Source organism: Podarcis pityusensis (assembly GCF_964106645.2).
Source record: "Podarcis pityusensis genome assembly, chromosome: 2".
Taxonomy (NCBI): domain Eukaryota; kingdom Metazoa; phylum Chordata; class Lepidosauria; order Squamata; family Lacertidae; genus Podarcis; species Podarcis pityusensis.
In genome coordinates this window covers 14049684-14068143 of record NC_138029.1, presented here as the reverse complement: position 1 = coordinate 14068143, position 18460 = coordinate 14049684, and the positions used below count along the sequence as shown (strand labels likewise).

The 18460-nt window shown below is 46.5% G+C and overlaps 1 protein-coding gene across 2 annotated transcripts; it reads left to right on the top strand.

Moving 5' to 3' along the window:
• The first annotated feature begins 34 nt into the window (after positions 1-34).
• On the top strand, positions 35-18345 carry COPZ1 (COPI coat complex subunit zeta 1). 2 transcript variants are annotated; one of them, XM_080995102.1, is made up of 9 exons: positions 35-160; positions 10003-10071; positions 12243-12324; positions 13344-13435; positions 14054-14109; positions 15856-15933; positions 16139-16190; positions 17289-17327; positions 18191-18345. In XM_080995102.1, the coding sequence occupies exons 1-9, from the start codon at positions 152-154 to the stop codon at positions 18236-18238; spliced, it is 525 nt and encodes a 174-aa protein (XP_080851228.1). In that variant the 5' UTR covers positions 35-151; the 3' UTR covers positions 18239-18345. The 2 variants fall into 2 exon arrangements, with proteins under 2 accessions (XP_080851228.1, XP_080851227.1); XM_080995101.1 differs by lacking the exon at positions 35-160 and adding an exon at positions 204-342.
• The last annotated feature ends 115 nt before the right edge of the window (positions 18346-18460 follow it).

Below are 18460 nucleotides of genomic sequence, written 5' to 3'. Positions count from 1 at the left end.
CCATGGGAACTCCCCCATTCTTCCGGTCCTCACCTTCCTCGAAAGCAGGCTTCGGCAAGTGACCGACAGCCCTTTTGTCGAATCGCGGGCAAGAGGCGGGGTTTCAAGGTGAGCCACGCCCTCTCCCTAGAAACTCGCCGACTCGCTGGAGATGAAAAAGGTAGGGAGGCGGGACGGGCAGGTTAGCCGAGGAAAGCGAGCACAAGCCAATGAGCGGCCGAGTTGGAGGGAGGGGGCGGGCTCTGGGGAAAAGATTGGCGCGGGGCCAGCCAATGCCGTTGGCAGACGCGGCTGATGCTCCACGTCGGCACCGGGGCGACCAAGATGGAGGCGCTGATCCTGGTAGGAGCCGAAGGGGCGAGGGGGAATTGCTGCGGGGCGCGCCCGTTACCATGGAGACGGGCAGGCGGACGGGACGCGGCTGGCAGGTTTCGGCTGGGGCCTCCTGAGGCTCGGTCCTTGGGGCGGGGCCCAGGCCCAGCTACCTGGCGGGGGCCTCCAAGAGGCTGGGGCGGCCCGTATGGCAGACAGCAGAGCTGCCCCTGCGGGAAGGGGGGCTCTGGCGGCCGCTCGAGAGGGGCCCGGGCCAGCTGCTCCGCGTGGGAAATCCAGGGGAGCCTCACCCCACCCCGCCCTCTCTAGCCTTCCCAAGCGGGGGCTCTCCGTCTCCTGAAGCGTGTAGGAGGGGTGTGAAACGGATTTAACTGCAGGCAAAGGAATAATAATAATAATAATAATAATAATAATTTATTTGTACCCCGCCCATCTGGCTGGGCTTCCCCAGCCACTCTGGGCGGCTTCCACAAAGACCAAAAATACACTAAGATGTCACACATTAAAAACTTCCCTGAACAGGGCTGCCTTCAGATGTCTTCTGAATGTCAGGTAGTTGTTTCTCTCTTTGACATCTGGTGGGAGGGCGTTCCACAGGGCGGGCGCCACTACCGAGAAGGCCCTCTACCTGGTTCCCTGTAACTTGGCTTCTCGCAGTGAGGGAACTGCCAGAAGGCCCTTGGCACTAGATCTCAGAACGATGGGGGTGGAGACGCTCCTTCAGGTATACTGGGCCGAGGCCGTTTATTTAGTCCATTTTATTGTGAAATCCTACTGTGGGGATTGATAGGGAAGGCAGGGGTAAAATGCTCGTTCCCATTCTGTGCCCTAGTAAAAGAAAAAAAGAACTTCCTCTGTGTATGTATGTGTGTGTGTGTAGGAAACGAAATGAAATGTCATGATGCAAAGTTTAATTTTGCAAACCATTAGATGGGAAGGAGGGAAGTCGCTAGGCTCAGTTGAGCCAAAGAGATAAACTAATAATAATAATAATAATAATAATATTTTATTATTTATACCCTGCCCATCTGGCTGAGTTTCCCCAACCACTCTGGGCGGCTCCCAATCAAATGTTAAAAACAGTACAGCATTAAATATTAAAAACTTCCCTAAACAGGGCTGCCTTCAGATGTCTTTTAAATATAGGAGAGCTGCTTATTTCCTTCACATCTGAAGGGAGGGTGTTCCACAGGGTGGGCGCCACTACCAAGAAGGCCCTCTGTCTGGTTCCCTGTAACCTCACTTCTTGCAATGAGGGAACCGTCGGAAGGCCCTCGGTGCTGGATCTCAGTGTCCGGGCTGAACGATGGGGGTGGACACCCTCCTTCAGGTATACAGGCCCGAGGCCGTTTAAAATAAAATAAGAGGATATGATGTTATGTAATGTGATTATATGTAAAACCAATAAAAATTATTTATAAATATGTGTGTGTGTGTGTGTGTGTGCGCGCGCGCGCACACACACACACACACACAGGACCGCTTTCCTATTCCTGCAGGGGTTCCTCATTGATCTGTAATGGTAGATGCATTTTCCTATAAGACAGGTTGCTGACCACTCCTGAACTTGACTTGCAATGTGCAGCTGAAGAGTTCTGTGTTTTCCGATGCACTTTCAGTTTCCGCAGGGCTGCTGTGAGGCCCATCAGGATTGGTTGGTGCCCTTTGTGAACCGAGTCCATTAACCCTTTTCCAAATGCCTCAGGGAGCAGAGGAAGGGGCCGTCTAATGAGTCAGACAGAGCATTGATCCATCTAACTGATGATGATGATAATGATAACTGAGCACTGTCAACACTGACTGGCAGCAGGGTTTAAGGCAGGGGGGATGCCAGAGATTGAATCTAGGATTTCTGCAGGAATGCAGATGCTCTTCCACAGAGCTGCAGCAGGGGCTGCTTGGCAGGGAAGTCAGTTGTGGAGAAGGTGGTAGAAATTTTGAGAATCCCTGGGGGACAAGGTTGTAGATAGGCTAGTGTTGCCTGCAGCTATACAGTCTTTGTCCTATTCTGAAGAACCACATGCATGTATCCATCTGTTTGTCAATAAAGCATGCTTTAAATACATGCCAAGCTACTATCATAAATGCCCATTTTTTCTGCAGGGTCAGCAAATAATAATAATAATAATAATAATAATAATAATAATAATAATAATTTATTATACCCCGCCCATCTGGCTGAATCTCCCCAGCCACTCTGGGCGGCTCTCAATCAAATGTTAAAAACAGTACAGCATTAAATATTAAAAACTTCCCTGAACAGTGCTGCCTTCAGATGTCTTTTAAAGATAGGATAGCTGCCTTTTTCCTTCACATCTGAAGGGAGGGCATTCCACAGGGCGGGCGCCACTACCGAGAAGGCCCTCTGTCTGGTTCCCTGTAACCTCACTTCTCGCAATGAGGGAACCACCAGAAGGCCCTCAGCGCTGGGTCTCAGTGTCCGGGCTGAACGATGGGGGTGGACACGCTCCTTCAGGTATACAGGACCGAGGCCATTTAGGGCTTTAAAGGTCAGCACCAACACTTTGAATTGTGCTCGGAAACGTACTGGGAGCCAATGCAGATCTCTCAGGACTGGTGTTATGTGGTCCCGGCGGCCACTTCCAGTCACCAGTCCAGCTGCCGCATTCTGGATTAATTGCAGTTTCTGAGTCAACTTCAAAGGTAGCCCCATGTAGAGCTCATTGTAGTAGTCCAAGCGGGAGATAACTAGAGCATAATACTCTCATACTTTTTGATGCTTTGGTGAATTCAGGGAAGGGTTTCTAAGGTCTGCTTGCAGGGCCATCCTTAGATGTTTTGGAATCTAAGTGATGCGTGGTAAAAGAATATAAATAACATCACTTACAATTTGCTGCACCTCAGTGGAAATCTGGCCACCCCTAGCCTTATTGTACTCAGTTTGAACTTTCATTTTCATATTCTAGACAGGGGTGAGGAACCTCAGACCTTGAAGCAAAATGCAGCCCTCCTAACTTTTCTGACTTGTCCTTAGGAGTCTCACCAGGTTAAAACCCCTCTCCTCAAGCCACACCCCGCACCAGCCCTGCTTCACAGCCTCCTTGAGACTTTTTGCCTGGCTGGAATGTGCCCTTGAACTCTGATACAGTGGTGCCCCGCAAGACGAAAAACTCGCTAGACGAAAGGGTTTAGCGATTTTTTAGTCATTCCGCAAGACGAATTTCCCTTTGGGCTTGCTTTGCAAGACGAAACGTCTTGCGAGTTCTTGCGAGTTTGTTTCCTTTTTCTTAAAGTCGCTAAGCCGCTAAGCCGTTAATAGCCGCTAAGCTGCTAAGCCGTTAATAGCCGCTAAGCCGCTAATAGCTGTGCTTCGCAAGACGAAAAAACCGCAAGACGAAGAGACTCGCGGAACGGATTAATTTCGTCTTGCGAGGCACCACTGTAATGCCTCTTCCTTGCCTGGATGGAGAATAGGGAGGTTGTGTTTGTGTGTGTCTGTGTGTGAACTAGCCTATTGTACCCAGGTAAAATTAACATTTATTGCTCTACCTACTTTTGCTTCTGGCCCCACTGATCAGTGGCTTGTGGCCCTTGGAAGGTTGCCCACAAGGAAATGCATCCCTCTGGCCATAAAATGGTTCTGCACTTCTAACTTACAGGAGTGGGGGGCCTTAGCAGGTGCTCTACAGTGCTGGCCCTGCTTTTGGGAAAATGTGGCCAAATCTCTGGCACCCAAATGGGCACATATTGTCAGTCATTTGTAAATGCAGTTTTTTCTCCAAGTCAGATTGTCTTATTTACTGACTTGCCTTAGCTCTAAATAGAGGTTGTGTGGTATAGTGAATAAAGTGCTGAATTTGGACTCAGGAGACTTGGGTTCAACTCTTTGCTTAACTGTGAATCCACTATGGGTCTTGATGATTGTTTTATTAGATTTATGTTTTGCCTTTTCAATGAAAAGCTGCAGACAGTGAACAAAACAAAATGATAAGAAGCAAGAGTACTGAAACAATGCAAAATAAGAAGAAAGAAAAATACCTTTATTGTATCGGGCAATAACAATGCGACAAGTAAACAGAGGTCAAATGTCTCTGTTACTGCTACTGGCAGTTGTTGAGTTTCCTTAGCAGGGACCTTGGGTGAGCCACTCACAGCCTAACCTACCTTGCTGGGAGGAAAAAATGGGGGAAACTCCATGTATTGTGAATTAAGCTCTTTGGAGGAAAGGCAGTGCACCTAGTGCAGTCTTCCCCAACTGTACAAACCAGATGAATCGCCCCCATGAAAATTTGTTTCCTACTGCTGTTTAGCTGAGGGCTGCCATTCAAAATTAGCATTTTTATTAATTTTTGTTTCTGCTCACCCTTGCGTGCCACAATCCTTAAAGGTAAAGGTTAGGTCTAGTCGTGGCTGACTCGGGTTGTGGCACTCATCTCGCTTTACTGGCCGAGGGAGCCGGCATGCAGTTTCCGGGTCATGTGGCCAGCAGGACTAAGCCGCTTCTGGCGAACCAGAGCAGCACATGGAAACACTGTTTGCCTTCCCGCCGGAGCGGTACCTATTTATCTACTTGCACTTTGAGGTACTTTCGAACTGCTAGGTTGGCAGGAGCAGGGACAGAGCAACGGGAGCTCACCCCGTTGCGGGGATTCAAACCACCGACCTTCTGATCGGCAGCCCTAGGCTCTGTGGTTTAACCTACAGTGCCACCCGTGTCCCTTTGCCACAATCCTTAAGACCCCCTAATTTGGTCCATCCTCACAAAAATCTGCGAAGAGGTTCGAGGATTGCTACAGCTGATTCCAGTTTAACAGGGCTGAGGAATCTGCAGCCCTCTGGACGATGTTGGACTACAATTCCCATCACCCTCAACTGTTGGCCACATTGCCTGATGGGAACTGGAGTCCAACAACATCTGGTAGGCCACATGATCGGCCATGATTGAAGCAGTAACTTCCCCGAGTTACCCAGGAAATCCACAGCATTACAAATTCAAATCCCCTGCTTTTCTAGATTCCAGAAAACACATTATGCTGAGATAATTGTCAGAGAGCTAGTTGTATCTATACTGAAGTTTAGATTGGACCTGCAAAAAGCCTTGTCCTAGTTCTCACTGAGGTAGTTAGTGAGTGGAGTGTTCCTCTTCAGACTGCATACAAAAGCTTCCTCATGAAAAGAAAGGTCCTTGCCGATAGGAAATTAGTATGGTGGAAAACCAGAACTAGCGTTGTTCCAGTGCCACATAGTACTTGTTCTGCAGTGGTGAGAAATTGAGCAATATAGGCAGCACCTACACTTTGGAACTCCCTTCCTATTGACCTCCCCTGCACTCTTTTCAGCACCTAGAACATTTTTTCTTTAGGTGAGCCTATCCAGATATATAGCTGTTGACATGCTTTAAACTTTTGCTGCTATAAAATGTTTTTAATTGTTTTTACTGATCATTTTAATGTGTTTTTTTTGTAAATTGCTTTGAGGTTTTATTACAATCAAGCGATATATACATTTTGTTAAACAAAATCAAAACAATAATAATTATAATTATAAGAATAGATGTTGGGGGGAAGGCTTTGCTATACAACTGTTCACCTGGTCATCTCGGCTTTATTATGAGGAAGGAATTTTTGTGTGGCTTTAGGAATATTTAGTCAGGTGGGGTCTGCACCTTTGGTCTGAAACTGTACAGCACAGACACAGGTTTGACACTTTAGTGAAAAGAGGCAGGCCAGAATCTGAAGAACTTGGCCCATTTTAAAAGGACTGCCCGTGCAGTTTTGTGTTACACATGAGGAAACTTGACTAACTTTACATGGGCTTTTTTTTTAAAGTGTGGTAGAGGGGGCTTAAATACCCGGCTCTGTGTTGCTAGTTGGGGCCATTGTGAATCTATGTCATGGGCTGGCAAACTACGGCCCGGGGGCCAGATCAGGCCCAGTTGCCTTCTAGATCTGGCCCACGGATGGTCCGGGAATCGCCATGTGGATCGGTGTGGGGATTCTGATCATTCGGGCTGTGCCATTTCTCCCCACTGTGGCGGCAGCGCCTCCTCCCTCCCTCCCCCTGGCTTCTCCCCACCCTGCCTAGAGGAGGAATGGGGCTGGGCTTTGTTGGCTGAGCACCATTTTAAGCAGCCCCTCTCCGGAGCCAGCCCTTTCACGCCGCTCATCATCCCTCCGCAGCCCCTGCCGCTCGCAAGCTCATCCGGTGCTGTGGAGAAGTGAGGGGATAGTCAGTGGGGAAGAATTCCCCCCTCCAAAAAAAAATAGTATGCCCCCCCGCCACGTCTGACAGACAGTGGACCGGCCCCCTGCAAAAAAAGTTTGCTGACCCCTGATCTATGTGGTGAGAACCATCCACTTATAGGAAGCGCTGCATTTTGTAGCATGTGCGATGCACACTTATTTTGAAGAAAGCCTTTTGAACTCAGTGGGGCCGACTTTGGACTCAGCTGCAAGGCATAGTACATCAAATTGCCTTTTGAACATTGGCTTAACCAGGTAGCTAAAATAGTTTTCTTACCTCCCCAGCCCACTCCTCCCTTCAAATAAAAACTACACAGAAGACCGGAGTCAATTGGGAGAAAACTCCTCATCCCTGATTTTGGTGATTGATTTGGTGAAGCAAACGCCATCCTCGGTCTTTTTTGGGGGGGGTGGGGGTGGAGGAGTCATTTGTTTGCGATGCTCTTGGAGGAGTAGAAGATATGCTAATGCTGGGTTGAGGAACCTGTGGCCCTCTAGTTCCCATCAGCATGGTCAGGAGTGATGGGAGTTGGTTGTTCCACAGCATCTGGAGGGGGGAGAGCAAAACCTTTTCTGACTCCAATGAACTGCAACTGGGATATCCAGGTTTTTTTTTAAAAAAACTGCTAGTGCCAACACCTGCTGAGGAGAGGATTTGGGATTTGAATTTCTTTTTAAGTTCAGCAGCACAACTGCATTGGCAAAGACACCGGATGCCATTTTGCTGTGCAGCACGTGACTATTGCTAGGTTTGGTGTGGTGTGATTTGGGGTAGCAGGACCTTTGCAATATGCTTTCTCTCTTTGGAGGAAATGCCTTGGCTTGGCTTGCGAGCTGTGCATTCCCTAGATGGGAATAGCCCTGCCTTCTCCGCGTGGCTCTCCCAATTGCCTCTTGCAGATAAAACCCAGCACGGACATATTTCTTGCCGTCTCCTCTCCCTCGCCAAATGCTCCCCTTCCGCGAGGTCCTGGCAGCTGTAAAATCTTTATGGCAATGCTGCTGCTATCGTGCTGACCATCTGGGCCGTTGCACACCTAGTTTAATTGATTGAAGTTTAATTTATTGAAACTTCAGAATTAAATGATCAGAATAAACTGTGCAGTAACTCTTAACGTCTTGTTTTAATGGTTGATTGCTCGAGGCAGCCCTTGGCTTGAACTGGAAGCCTCCAGAGAGGAATTTATGCCGCTTCTGGCCTTCCAGTCAGCGCTCATTATAGATTTAAAATGTGTGTTTATTAGCTGCCTCTCCAGTAGAAGCTTGTCTCTCTGGCAAAGAGATGTATAAATTCTCCTCCGATGCTTGTATGGTAAGCATCTATTCTTACTCTCTTCGGAAGCAAGGCAGGAAGGAGATGTGTGGCTTTTGCCCATCTCATCTGTGGCTTCATTCAATCTAGGTCAGGGATGGGGGTATTCCTCTGACAGTATTTGTATAGCAAATTGTCTGCTTAGCTTTGGGGCATTGACATGTTGCACTTACAATTTTCACAGGCCTTCATTGGGGGGGGGGGAGTTTAGACCCCCTCTTCTTACTGCAAAGCAAGGATTTGTGCTGTAAAACAGGCATTGCCCAGGGGACTGGTGAAATATGATAGGAGAGCAGGAAATTTCCCTCTGCACATCTGCCTGCCTGCAAAGTTTGCCAGGCAAATTTATGTATGTGTGTGTGCGAATAAGGACGAAGGCAACAGAAGGAGATTCTAAATTTGTCTACATTATTGCTCGTCCACATGATAATGGATGAGCCATTCTGTGTGTGTGTGTGTGTGTGTGCGCGCGCGTGCATGTCAGAGAGAGAGAGGAAGACCTGGTCTGTTTTCTTCTCTTCCTTTGTATGGTGTGAGGCATGCAATTTCTGTTGGAACAGTGAGACCCCCTTTGTAAAATGGAGACCTTGAGAGCAGTGGTTTTCATGCTGTCTGGCTTCACAGATCCCTCTTCAAGTGGACTTACCTGCTGTGTAACGTGTTTCAGTATTGGTCACCAAAGAGCTTCTTGCAAATGATTCTGGGAAGAGTTTTAAGGTGTTCACTCAATTCTGTGCAGAGTGCTGGCCAGTCCTGTTGGGCTTCACCATTGCATGAACTGAGAGTGCATCCTAGAGCAGGTCTGAATATTAGGAGATAATTTAGGTAGTGGTGGGTGAGCTGTCATTCAGGGATGCTTGGTTGCCATTACTGATCTCTGAGGAATCCCTGGATCCTTCAATCCTGTTGTATGAAAAACTCTGCATTAGACCCAGGCTGTTCTCCAGTAGAATCATGGCTGGCTGCTCTTATGATGGGTCCTGTCTAGGTGATTCAGAGATAAGAGAACCTTCTGTTCCTATGGCTTGAGAAAAGTCATGCGTAGTGCTGTCTCAGTCTGACCCAGTGGGTCAGTTGTTTGGAATGGGGTGGCCAGACGTAGAGTTTCTGTGGAGTGGTGGATCCGCCTGCCAGAGTCTACTCCATAGATGAGCCTGCAGCTCCTGTTGCAGCACTTGAGGTGAAGTTCTGTTATACACTCCGACTGTGGCTATGTGGAAGTCAGTGCATCACAGAACTTTGTCTCGAGAGCTTTCAAGCGTCCAGCACGGAGGAGCTGCATCTCTTTCTGGTCCTTTCTCTTGCCCCAAGCATGCCCTCCTTGTAAGCACTAAGCCGCAGAATCTCATTCAGCCACAGACATAGCAGGGAGGTGGCCCCCATTTTCTCCTTTTACATACAACACATTCTTAATCTCTCCTTTACCTTGGGATAGGGATGTGACATTTGCTCTGCATTTTGGGCTATCTAGGTCCTAGACTATGGTCCTAGTCCTGACAAGCTGATACCTGATCTGGAGCTCATTGTGAGCTGCTGTTTGGTGTAGTGTGGTTACCTTCAATATTGTCAGACATGGGAACCACTGAGTGTGTTACAAGCTCTGCAGTGTTAAAAATTCAGGTATATAAGCTACGTGCCAAATGGCACCTTCAGTCTAGGTTGCGGACGCCACAATGGAATGTCTATTCACCAAGGGGTTGGACTTAATGACCCTTGGGATCTCTTCCAGCACTACAATTCTATGATCTCAATTAAATTGCTTGACTGTAGCTTGCTCTTGCAACAATTCACTTGTTTCAGTATGCAAGAAGGAAGAAAACACACAGTGGAAATGGAAATGGTATTAACTATGGAGCAAAGCAGAGGTTTTTAAACTGCAGCCGCCAGCTTGGCACACAGAAATCTCCACGTAGTCACAATTGGACCTGCACCAGTAGCAAAACAAGCCTGGCGCCTGCCTAATTTCGAGCACTGCTTCCAGCCTGGAGTAATTGGTATGGAGGAGCATAGTATATGCACAGCCCTCCTTCTTGTAACAGCTCTTAGGGCCACCCATCAGAAGCTGTGGCCCTACCCCTGGGTAGGTCAGCAGTCAGAGGAAGCAGCACATGGTATTGTTTGAATGGACCTGTGACATTGTGCTTTTCTTTGCAGGAGCCATCTCTCTACACTGTGAAAGCCATCCTGATCTTGGACAACGATGGAGACCGTCTGTTTGCCAAGGTAAGTTTTCAGGGGGATCTGGAAGGAGCGGGAAGGTACAAGGCTCCAAGGGGCCTGAGCAAAGCAGCCTGGCAGAGTTGTCATTGAGAGCTGGGGAGCTCTTATGGACCGTTAACTGAGCCCCTGCTTTCCGAGCAAGAAGGACATTAGTCCAGTCACCCGTGCTCATTGAGGCAGCATGTGATCTATCTTAACTCTTGCTAGTAGATTCCTATCCGGTGTGTTCTGATACCTGGCACTCCTTTACGCGAGAGTGTAGAGAACCTGTGACCCTCCAGATGTCTAGCTTCCATCTTGACTTGTCCATTGGCCCTGCTGGCTGATGGGAGTAGTCCAACAACATCTGGAGGCGCCATTTATTTGGGCAAAATCTTCCTTGCTGGAAGGCAGCCCTGTTTAGGGAAGCTTTTAATGTTTAACAGACTATTGTATTTTAATATTTTGTTGGAAGCCTCCCAGAGTGGCTGGGGAAACCCAGCCAGATGAGCGGGGTATAAATAATAAATTATTATATTTATTCATTCATTCATTCTCCATGCCATCCTTGAGGTAGCTTTGTAAGTGCAGGATCATTTGCTTGCGATGTTGCCCTGCTCGCAAAATGAGTGTCTCCTGGGAAAAGTCCCAGTGTATTTATTTAATACCATTTAGATGCCACCTAATTGTTTCTAAAAGTCAGCTTACAAAAAAGTGTAGTTTCCCTTTTTTTCTTCACTATGGTGCCACCCCCAATTCTACACCTGCTGTCTTGGCAGAGGATGGATTTGTGTTTCCTTTGCAGCCTGGTCCCCCCCCCCCCCAGGCTTTGGACTACAACTCTCATCAGCGCCAGGCAACACAGCTGTGTTACGTTGGGCTGACAGAGGCTGCAGTCTAAAACAACTGGATGGATCTAGGTTGGCGAAGGCTGTTCTAACCCACAGACCACAACTAAAGTAATTATTATTATTATTTATACCCTGCCCATCTGGCTGTGTTTCCCCAGTGACTCTGGGTGGCTTCCAACAAAATATTAAAATACAGTAGTCCATCAAACATTAAAAGCTTCCCTAAACAGGGCTGCCTTCAGATGTCTTCTAAAAGTCAGTGAGTTGTTTATTTCCTTGACATCTGATGGGAGGGCGTTCCACAGGGCGGGCGCCACAACCGAGAAGGCCTGGTTCCTTGTAACTTGGCTTCTTGCAGTGAGGGAACCGCCAGAAGGCCCTCGGCGCTGGACCTCAGTGTCCGGGCAGAACGATGGGGGTGGAGACGCTCCTTCAGGTGACATAATTCACTTTTTTGGGGAGGGGGGGAGGCTGTGGAACCTGGGTCAAAATCCCTGCTGAGCCACACACTCACCAGGGGCCTCTGCTTCTGCCTCTTCCACTGTATAAAAAATAGGAAAGTGTCCTGCACTTTAGCCTTTTCTGTGAGAGCTGTTATGATGGAAAACAAACACTATTACCTGTTCTAAAAGTTGTGTGTGTGTGGCAGTCTAGCAGCCTTGTGTTCAGTGCTGCTCAGGAATTCTAAGAAGTGCCCAGAACCCAGTGCAATTTTGAAAGGTTCATTCTGCCATTTTTATTCGAAACAGTGTCCAGTTTGTATCCAAACGTAGACAAAAACCTGCTCCTTGATCTCAGGAACCATCATGCAAAATTTGGTTACTATATGTATATTTTATATAGCTCAGAGAGAGCCTCTGGTTTGTCACATAGTCACACTGGATTGCCTCATGATAGCATTTTCCTGTGCTCTAAGAGCTTAAGTTAAGTGGAAGGATAAAGAATTAGATTTTTGAATGCTTTCGCAAAAATGAGGTGGTAAGAGCGAAAGAGCATCATATTGGTGAAAAAAGAATTGTATAGTCTTATCTGGTCATTATTTTATTCCCTCTAAAGGGAGATAAAATTTATATAAATATTGCCTTTTTGTTGCTTATTGCTCTTTTTTCATAGGTTAGTTTTGTCACTAAAAAGATTTCCCAAATTTTCCTTAGCCGTTCTTGTACTGCAGGAGGTCTCTTAGGAGTTGTTCAAAGGCACAGACAACTTGACAAAATATAAAGCTTAATAAATAAATGTTTGAGTGTCATGTTTGTGCAGCTCACATGAGCAGCATTTGACCCTGACAAGTGGTTTGTCTCGCATTCCTCTCATGTAACAAGCATACTTTCTTTTCCCCTGCAGTACTATGATGACACCTACCCCACCGTCAAGGAGCAGAAGACCTTTGAGAAGAACATTTTCAACAAAACTCACCGGACAGATAGTAGGTTCTGCTGGGGAGCGTGATGGGAGAAGGCACCTGGGACTGTAATATATACATGCATATATATGCATATTTTAAACAGGGCTCCCCCTGGAATCCTTCAGCCAGAAGAGTCAGACACATCTATATGTCTTTCTTTGTTTGTCTATCTGGTTTTTAAAATACTCCCCACTCCACCCAGAGGTTGGAGTGTGTGAATATTGATGCGAGTCCTCCTCCAGGAGTAGTCCAGCAGTTCTCCTCTCTTGCAAACACAGCAGCAGCAAATGTAGAGCAGGGAGGTGGCAAAAGTTTTATCTGCTCTGCAGCTGTTTGGCTGCTCCATGGGTGTATAACCATGAGTATAGTGGCTTTGCTTTGATTGGAGGGCGGTATCTACACTAGTATGCAATGAGAAATCAAAATGACAGTGCAAGAAAGATTGATAAAGAAGCAGATCTTTGACATACCCCAATGTATTTTGAATATAAATGTTCTTCATCAGGGGAAAACTGACTCTATTCTAAATTAAGAAATGGCATTCCAGTTGAATTTGGTCTCCTCCAGCCTCTTCCAGAGTGCATGGAGGACATAAGCAGCAGCGATAACACTTGAAAGAGGACATTTCATTCAGTTTCCCTTCTCATAAAGAAGCTGTTCTATTTGTGCTTGTGCAGCTGAGCTAGCGCAATTCAGTCAGCAGATTCTGCGCTTGGATGTTTGGCAGTGTGCACCTCATTTGTGTAAATGTGTGCTGCATGTGGGCATAATTGCTGGCGGTGTCTGCACTATGCAGCAAGTGGTGCCAATTCAAGATTGTAGTCCAATTTAAACAGCAACCCCCCCCCCCAAATCAGATAGATCTTCCTACAGCGGTGCAAACTCGCCCAAAGATTTTGTGATGAGTCTGGATGTTGCTTTCTTGCTTAGCAGCTATTGAGAAAAACAGGAAGAGTGCTGCCTTTCTTGTAGTCTTCATGTTCTCTTCTAGCTCTTATTATTTTTGTTATTTTATTCCTTTTCTCTCTCCCTCCCCCTAGGTGAGATTGCTCTCCTAGAGGGACTGACAGTTGTTTACAAGAGCAGCATTGACCTGTATTTCTACGTCATCGGCAGCTCCTACGAAAATGAGGTGTGTATATCCTTAGGTGGCAAAGAGGCTTTTCTGCAGAAATGATGCATGCAAGGTTTTGACTATCCTGGCTTCCCTGCTGAAGGTTATGTTGGTCATGATCTTTGGGCTGTGTGAGATCCTTGGCTTCTTCCTCTGCCACAAAGCATGCTTGCAACGCTGATTGCCACTGCGGTGCTGAGGCGAGGGAGATTTGTTGAACTCCTCCACCCTCCCTGAAAATAGTTGACAGTCCCACAGGATTCTTTTAAGGCAGAGGTGGGGAACCTGTGGTTCTTCAGTTGTTGTGTGACTTCACCTAACATCAGCCACAGCCAGCATAGCCAATAGCGAGAGGTTGATGGGAGTTGTAGTCTAAGAGAATATTGGGGGCATGGCTTTCATAGCCCTGCTTTAAGAGGGATGACTTCAACAGAGCAAGAAGATCCTGGATTTCTATGTCCTTGGGGTGGGTGGGGGTGCTGGCAATCAATGCCATGCTATTGCCCTCTAGGAATTACCCCCCAAAATTGCTCCAAAGCCAGCTTTGCCTTGAGCCACTTTTGTATGCGATCGCATGGATTGTGTGCATGTGTGTGTGGTTCCTCTGCTCTGAAACTTTTGTTTTCTCCTTTGCAGCTAATGCTAATGGCTGTGCTGAACTGTCTCTTCGACTCACTCAGTCAGATGCTGCGGTAAGAATCTGCTTTCTGGTCGTGGCTGAGCTGGTTGCACAGGGTGAAATGTGGGAATTGTTTTTGTGCCTCAAATGCATTCATTTTGGGGTCGGGTACACCACAGAGAACTAAAGCACTTCCTAATTTTTTAATGTTTTGGAAGTGCAAAAAAAAAAAAAAAGGACTTAATTGTTTGGATTCCACCCCCAACCCCTTGGATGTTTTAAGTCACAATAAAATCAATTGAAAGTGTATTTTCAGCCTCCTGTCTCCAAAATGGTTTAAGTGACCCCTAGTGCTAAACTGTGCATGTTTACCCAGAAATAAAGACTGGCACTGGCACTTACAGACCAAGACATTTTCCCTGGGCAATTTAATTTGAGCAACACATTTAGCTGCTGCCTCATAGTATCATCTCATCATGTTTTATAATGTAAATAGTTATTTATAATTGGACCCAGAATAATGAAGACATGTCTTCAACAGATTAAAAAGGCCCATTGTAGTTCGGTGGGATTTACTCCCACATATAAGTGAGTTTAGGATTGCAACCTCAGTTATGGGTTATTCAGGAAGGTGTGTAAGCCGGGATAAGAGCATATAAAAGGGTCCAGCTGGCAGCCACATGTGATTAGAAAGAGAAGGTTTCCTTGGCAGAGGCAGATGTGCAGGATATGGGTCCTGTCGTGCCTTTTTCCTTTTTCAGCAATAATAAAGATGATATGCTAGGCGTGTCTGTTGTGGCACAGCAAAAGCACAGAATCAAGCCTCTAAAAATTGTGGCTTTTGTACTTTAGAAGGGAACTATTGGGGTGGTTAGAAGCTGCTAGAGGCGAACTAAAGCCTTACATACACATCACATCTTCTGGCTTCCTAACCCACGTCTAAGCAGAAGTGGAATATATTCATGGCAATGAATAGATGATTGTGCTGCTTGCCTTAACTATATTATATGTTTATTTGTTGAAGATATTTAATTGCCGACATCTTGTAAGTGGTGTGCATAAAAATTACTAAAAGCATACGATGGATAAAATCAATTACTATTAGTCTTAAAAACAGAAAAATCCCTTTAAATGTCTGCTGAAAAGGAAAGGTCTTGGTCAGGCGCCTGAAGCTCAAGAGGGGAGAGGGCCTTTCTAATCTGAGCTGGGAGGGGGCTCCAACTCCCCTGCTTCTGTATTAAATACCTATTTGTCCATATTTATTTAGGTTCTGGAATATGACTTTTATTAATGTAGAATTGCAATTTCTTTGTGTGGGTGGTGGTGGTGCATAATACATGTCTATGCTCATGCCCCATTTAAAGGAAGGCCTTTGTGTATGGTTTTGTGTGTCCCATGGTTCAGGGTACAAGCCCTGGAATCCAGGGCAGAATTAAAGAATCCTGAGGTTATCATCAAGTTGCTAGGCATTAGAGCCCTGCTGAATCAGTCCAAAATCCCATCTAGTTCAGCATCTTGTTCTCACAGCCAGATGTGCAACCAGACGCCTGGGGGAACCCTCAAGCAACACACGAGTGTAATGGCAGTCTCCCTATTTGTGGTTCATTATCCTCCAGGAATTTGCCCAGATCCCTTTTAAAGCCTCACTGCATCTCACCCAGCCCCTTCATCGTCCTTGCGATTGCACAGCAAAGCTTTTAAATGTGAGGCACGTCTGAGTAAGGTCTGTGTTTAAGGCTCTGACAATGAGCTAGGTTGTGAGATGAGACCTAGACCCTTAGCTTCTCAACTGAGCAGAATCTGGTTTGTCCTTCTGTAGGAAGAATGTGGAGAAGCGAGCACTTATGGAAAACATGGAGGGCCTTTTCCTGGCAGTGGATGAAATTGTGGATGGCGGGTAAGTCCAGCCACAACACTAAACTTCTAGACTTCTCACAGCTCTTTTCAGGATCTGATACGTGTGTGTGTATGTGTGTGCGTGCATTGAAAGAATGTGCATTCTTGATGGTGGCCCTTGCATTTGCATGACTCTTCTATCGCTCCTGCCCTGCCCTTGGAGCGTAGCCCAGCTGAGTGAGTGATTGCTTCTTCATCTCTTACAGGGTGATTCTTGAGAGTGACCCCCAGCAGGTACTACATAGAGTTGCTGTGCGGGTAAGTGAAACCCATCTCTTTTCTTCTTCCTTGAATGCCTCTTCAGTAGGCATGACCTCTCTGCTGACCTCTGTCCCCGCTGAAGGGCACAGAACCCATTTTACGACAGAAGAAATCAACCAATTGCAGTGTTGGGGAGAGGGGTGTGGGTTTGTTTGTTTTTTGTATATGTTGTTTTCTTTTTTCCCCCTTAACATATTTGAAATCTAATAAAATATTTTTTTTAAGGCCAAATTGCATACCGTATTTTTCGCACCATAAGACGCACTTTTCCCTCCTAAAAAGTAAGGGGAAATGTGTGTGTGTGTGTTATGGAGCAAATGCAGACGGGAGGTTCTGCTCAGCGCTCCCTTTAAAGAGCCGCGCTGAGCCTGTGTGCGGCTCTTGCTGGCTTTTCCCTGAGGTGGGAGAAGGGACAGACGGGCTGCCCTCCGTCCCTTCCCTACCTCCCGGAAAAGCCAGCAAGAGCCACACACAGGCTTAGCGCAGCTCTTTAAAGGGAGCACTGAGTGGCTCTTGCTCTGCTGGCTTCTCAGCAAAGCAGGAGGAGGGACGGACGGACGGGACAGGTGCTTTGCTTGCTTTACAGCAAGGCGGGAGGAGGGATGGGCAAGCAAAGTGAGAGCTGCGCAAAGTGGGACAGAAGCCATGTAAGCGGCTCTTGCTTTGCTTGCTTTAAAGCAAGAACAGCAAAAGCCGCTTACATGCTCTACGCATAATTTTTTTTTCTTGCTTTCCCCTTCTAAAAACTAGGTGCGTCTTATGGTCAGGTGTGTCTTATGGAGCGAAAAATACGATAGGTTGATGGGGGGAAGGAAGAGGAGGCTGCTGCTGGTAATCTGGTTAGTGGTTAGACTAAGTGACATTGGGCGGTAGATTTCTGAGCAAGGCATAACTCCTGGGTAGGAGCTGGGAACTCAAGAGCAGATATGTAGTAGAGAGGAATGGGGTCTCCTTTCAGGAGTCAGTAGACCTAGAAGAGCCTTGCTGTATTAGGCTGAAAGTCTATATACAGCATCCTGCAGTCAGGCCTGCTTTCAATTGCTTTATTATTTCTGCACACCATTGAATTTGTGGTTTCCCCTCTTTGTATTTCAGGGAGAGGATGTCCCTCTTACAGAGCAGACAGTGTCACAGGTATGTCTTCTACCTAGATCTCGCTGGGTACCTTTCATTAAATGCTGCTGGTACCACTTTTTCTACATGTCTCCTCCCCCTCCCCTTTTCCCTGAAGCTTCTGGGATATCGCACCAACTTTGTTTAACTTGATGTGCCAGCCAAAAACATTTCTGTTTACCCATGCATTTGGATCTTGATTTGATCATAATGTGGTATGATTCTGGCCTATTTTGGTGTTCATCTTTTTATCCTTGTTGCCAGATAAACACTAATAATCACCTTGAGGTTTTTACAATCAAACGGTATATAAATTTTATGAAGTAAAATAAATAATAATTGAGGAGGCATGCTAGGAGTAGACGTCTGCCTATCACATCCCACAAATACGTTTTTGGCGTCTGATGCAGAATTTAATATGCTGATATTCTTGCCTGCCAAAAAAAGAAAGAACAGCAACCCAATCTTCTTAGTCCTTATGGCTATAGAAATAAGTATGGAGACCTGTTGATTAAATCTCACAAGCCAAAGGGAGCCTAAGCAGAATCTTGGCTGGTGAAAGGGCTGAGCTTAAGTGCAGTGCATAGGAAATGCCCCTAGTGCTTTTAGATATCAGGCATTGCATTTTGGAAAAAGCAAGTCGCTCAGCCCCTTTCCAGAAGTGTCACAGGGGAATATGCATTTTTAGTGATGTACAGCTGTGGCTGGTGGTGGCAATGTTTGTATGTGTGCATGCAGTACGAATCCTTTTCCAGATAGTATTTAAGGCGTTTGCCACCAAGGTGTTTCCTGTTAACCACAAAAGGGTTGGGTTAGTGGAGAATGTGTTTCAACTGAATCCTGCAGGCTGAAAAAAATCTGAATCCTTCAACTTTCGTCTGCAGGTGCTGCAGTCAGCAAAGGAACAGATCAAGTGGTCACTACTGCGATGAGGAGCCACGTGGGATCTCCCCCATTAACCTACTGTGTCCCCAGCTGTCCCCTCTTCCTGTCTGTTTCGCACTGACCAAAATGCAACATGACCACAGTTTTTGATGTATCCGGTTTCTGGCTCTTACTGAGTCTCGTCACTCAGTACGGTGGTGGTGGTGGTGGGGCTAGTGAGTGGGAAACCAGGGTGCAGGGACATATTTGGAAGAAAAAAGTCTCTTTTT

Excerpts from the sequence above, each read along its gene's own strand:
- COPZ1 (XM_080995101.1), top strand. The coding sequence starts at position 295 with ATGCTCCACGTCGGCACCGGGGCGACCAAGATGGAGGCGCTGATCCTG. Across the intron at positions 343-10,002 it reads AGATGGAGGCGCTGATCCTG|GAGCCATCTCTCTACACTGT; the intron begins GTAGGAGCCGAA and ends TTTTCTTTGCAG. Across the intron at positions 15,934-16,138 it reads GATGAAATTGTGGATGGCGG|GGTGATTCTTGAGAGTGACC; the intron begins GTAAGTCCAGCC and ends CATCTCTTACAG.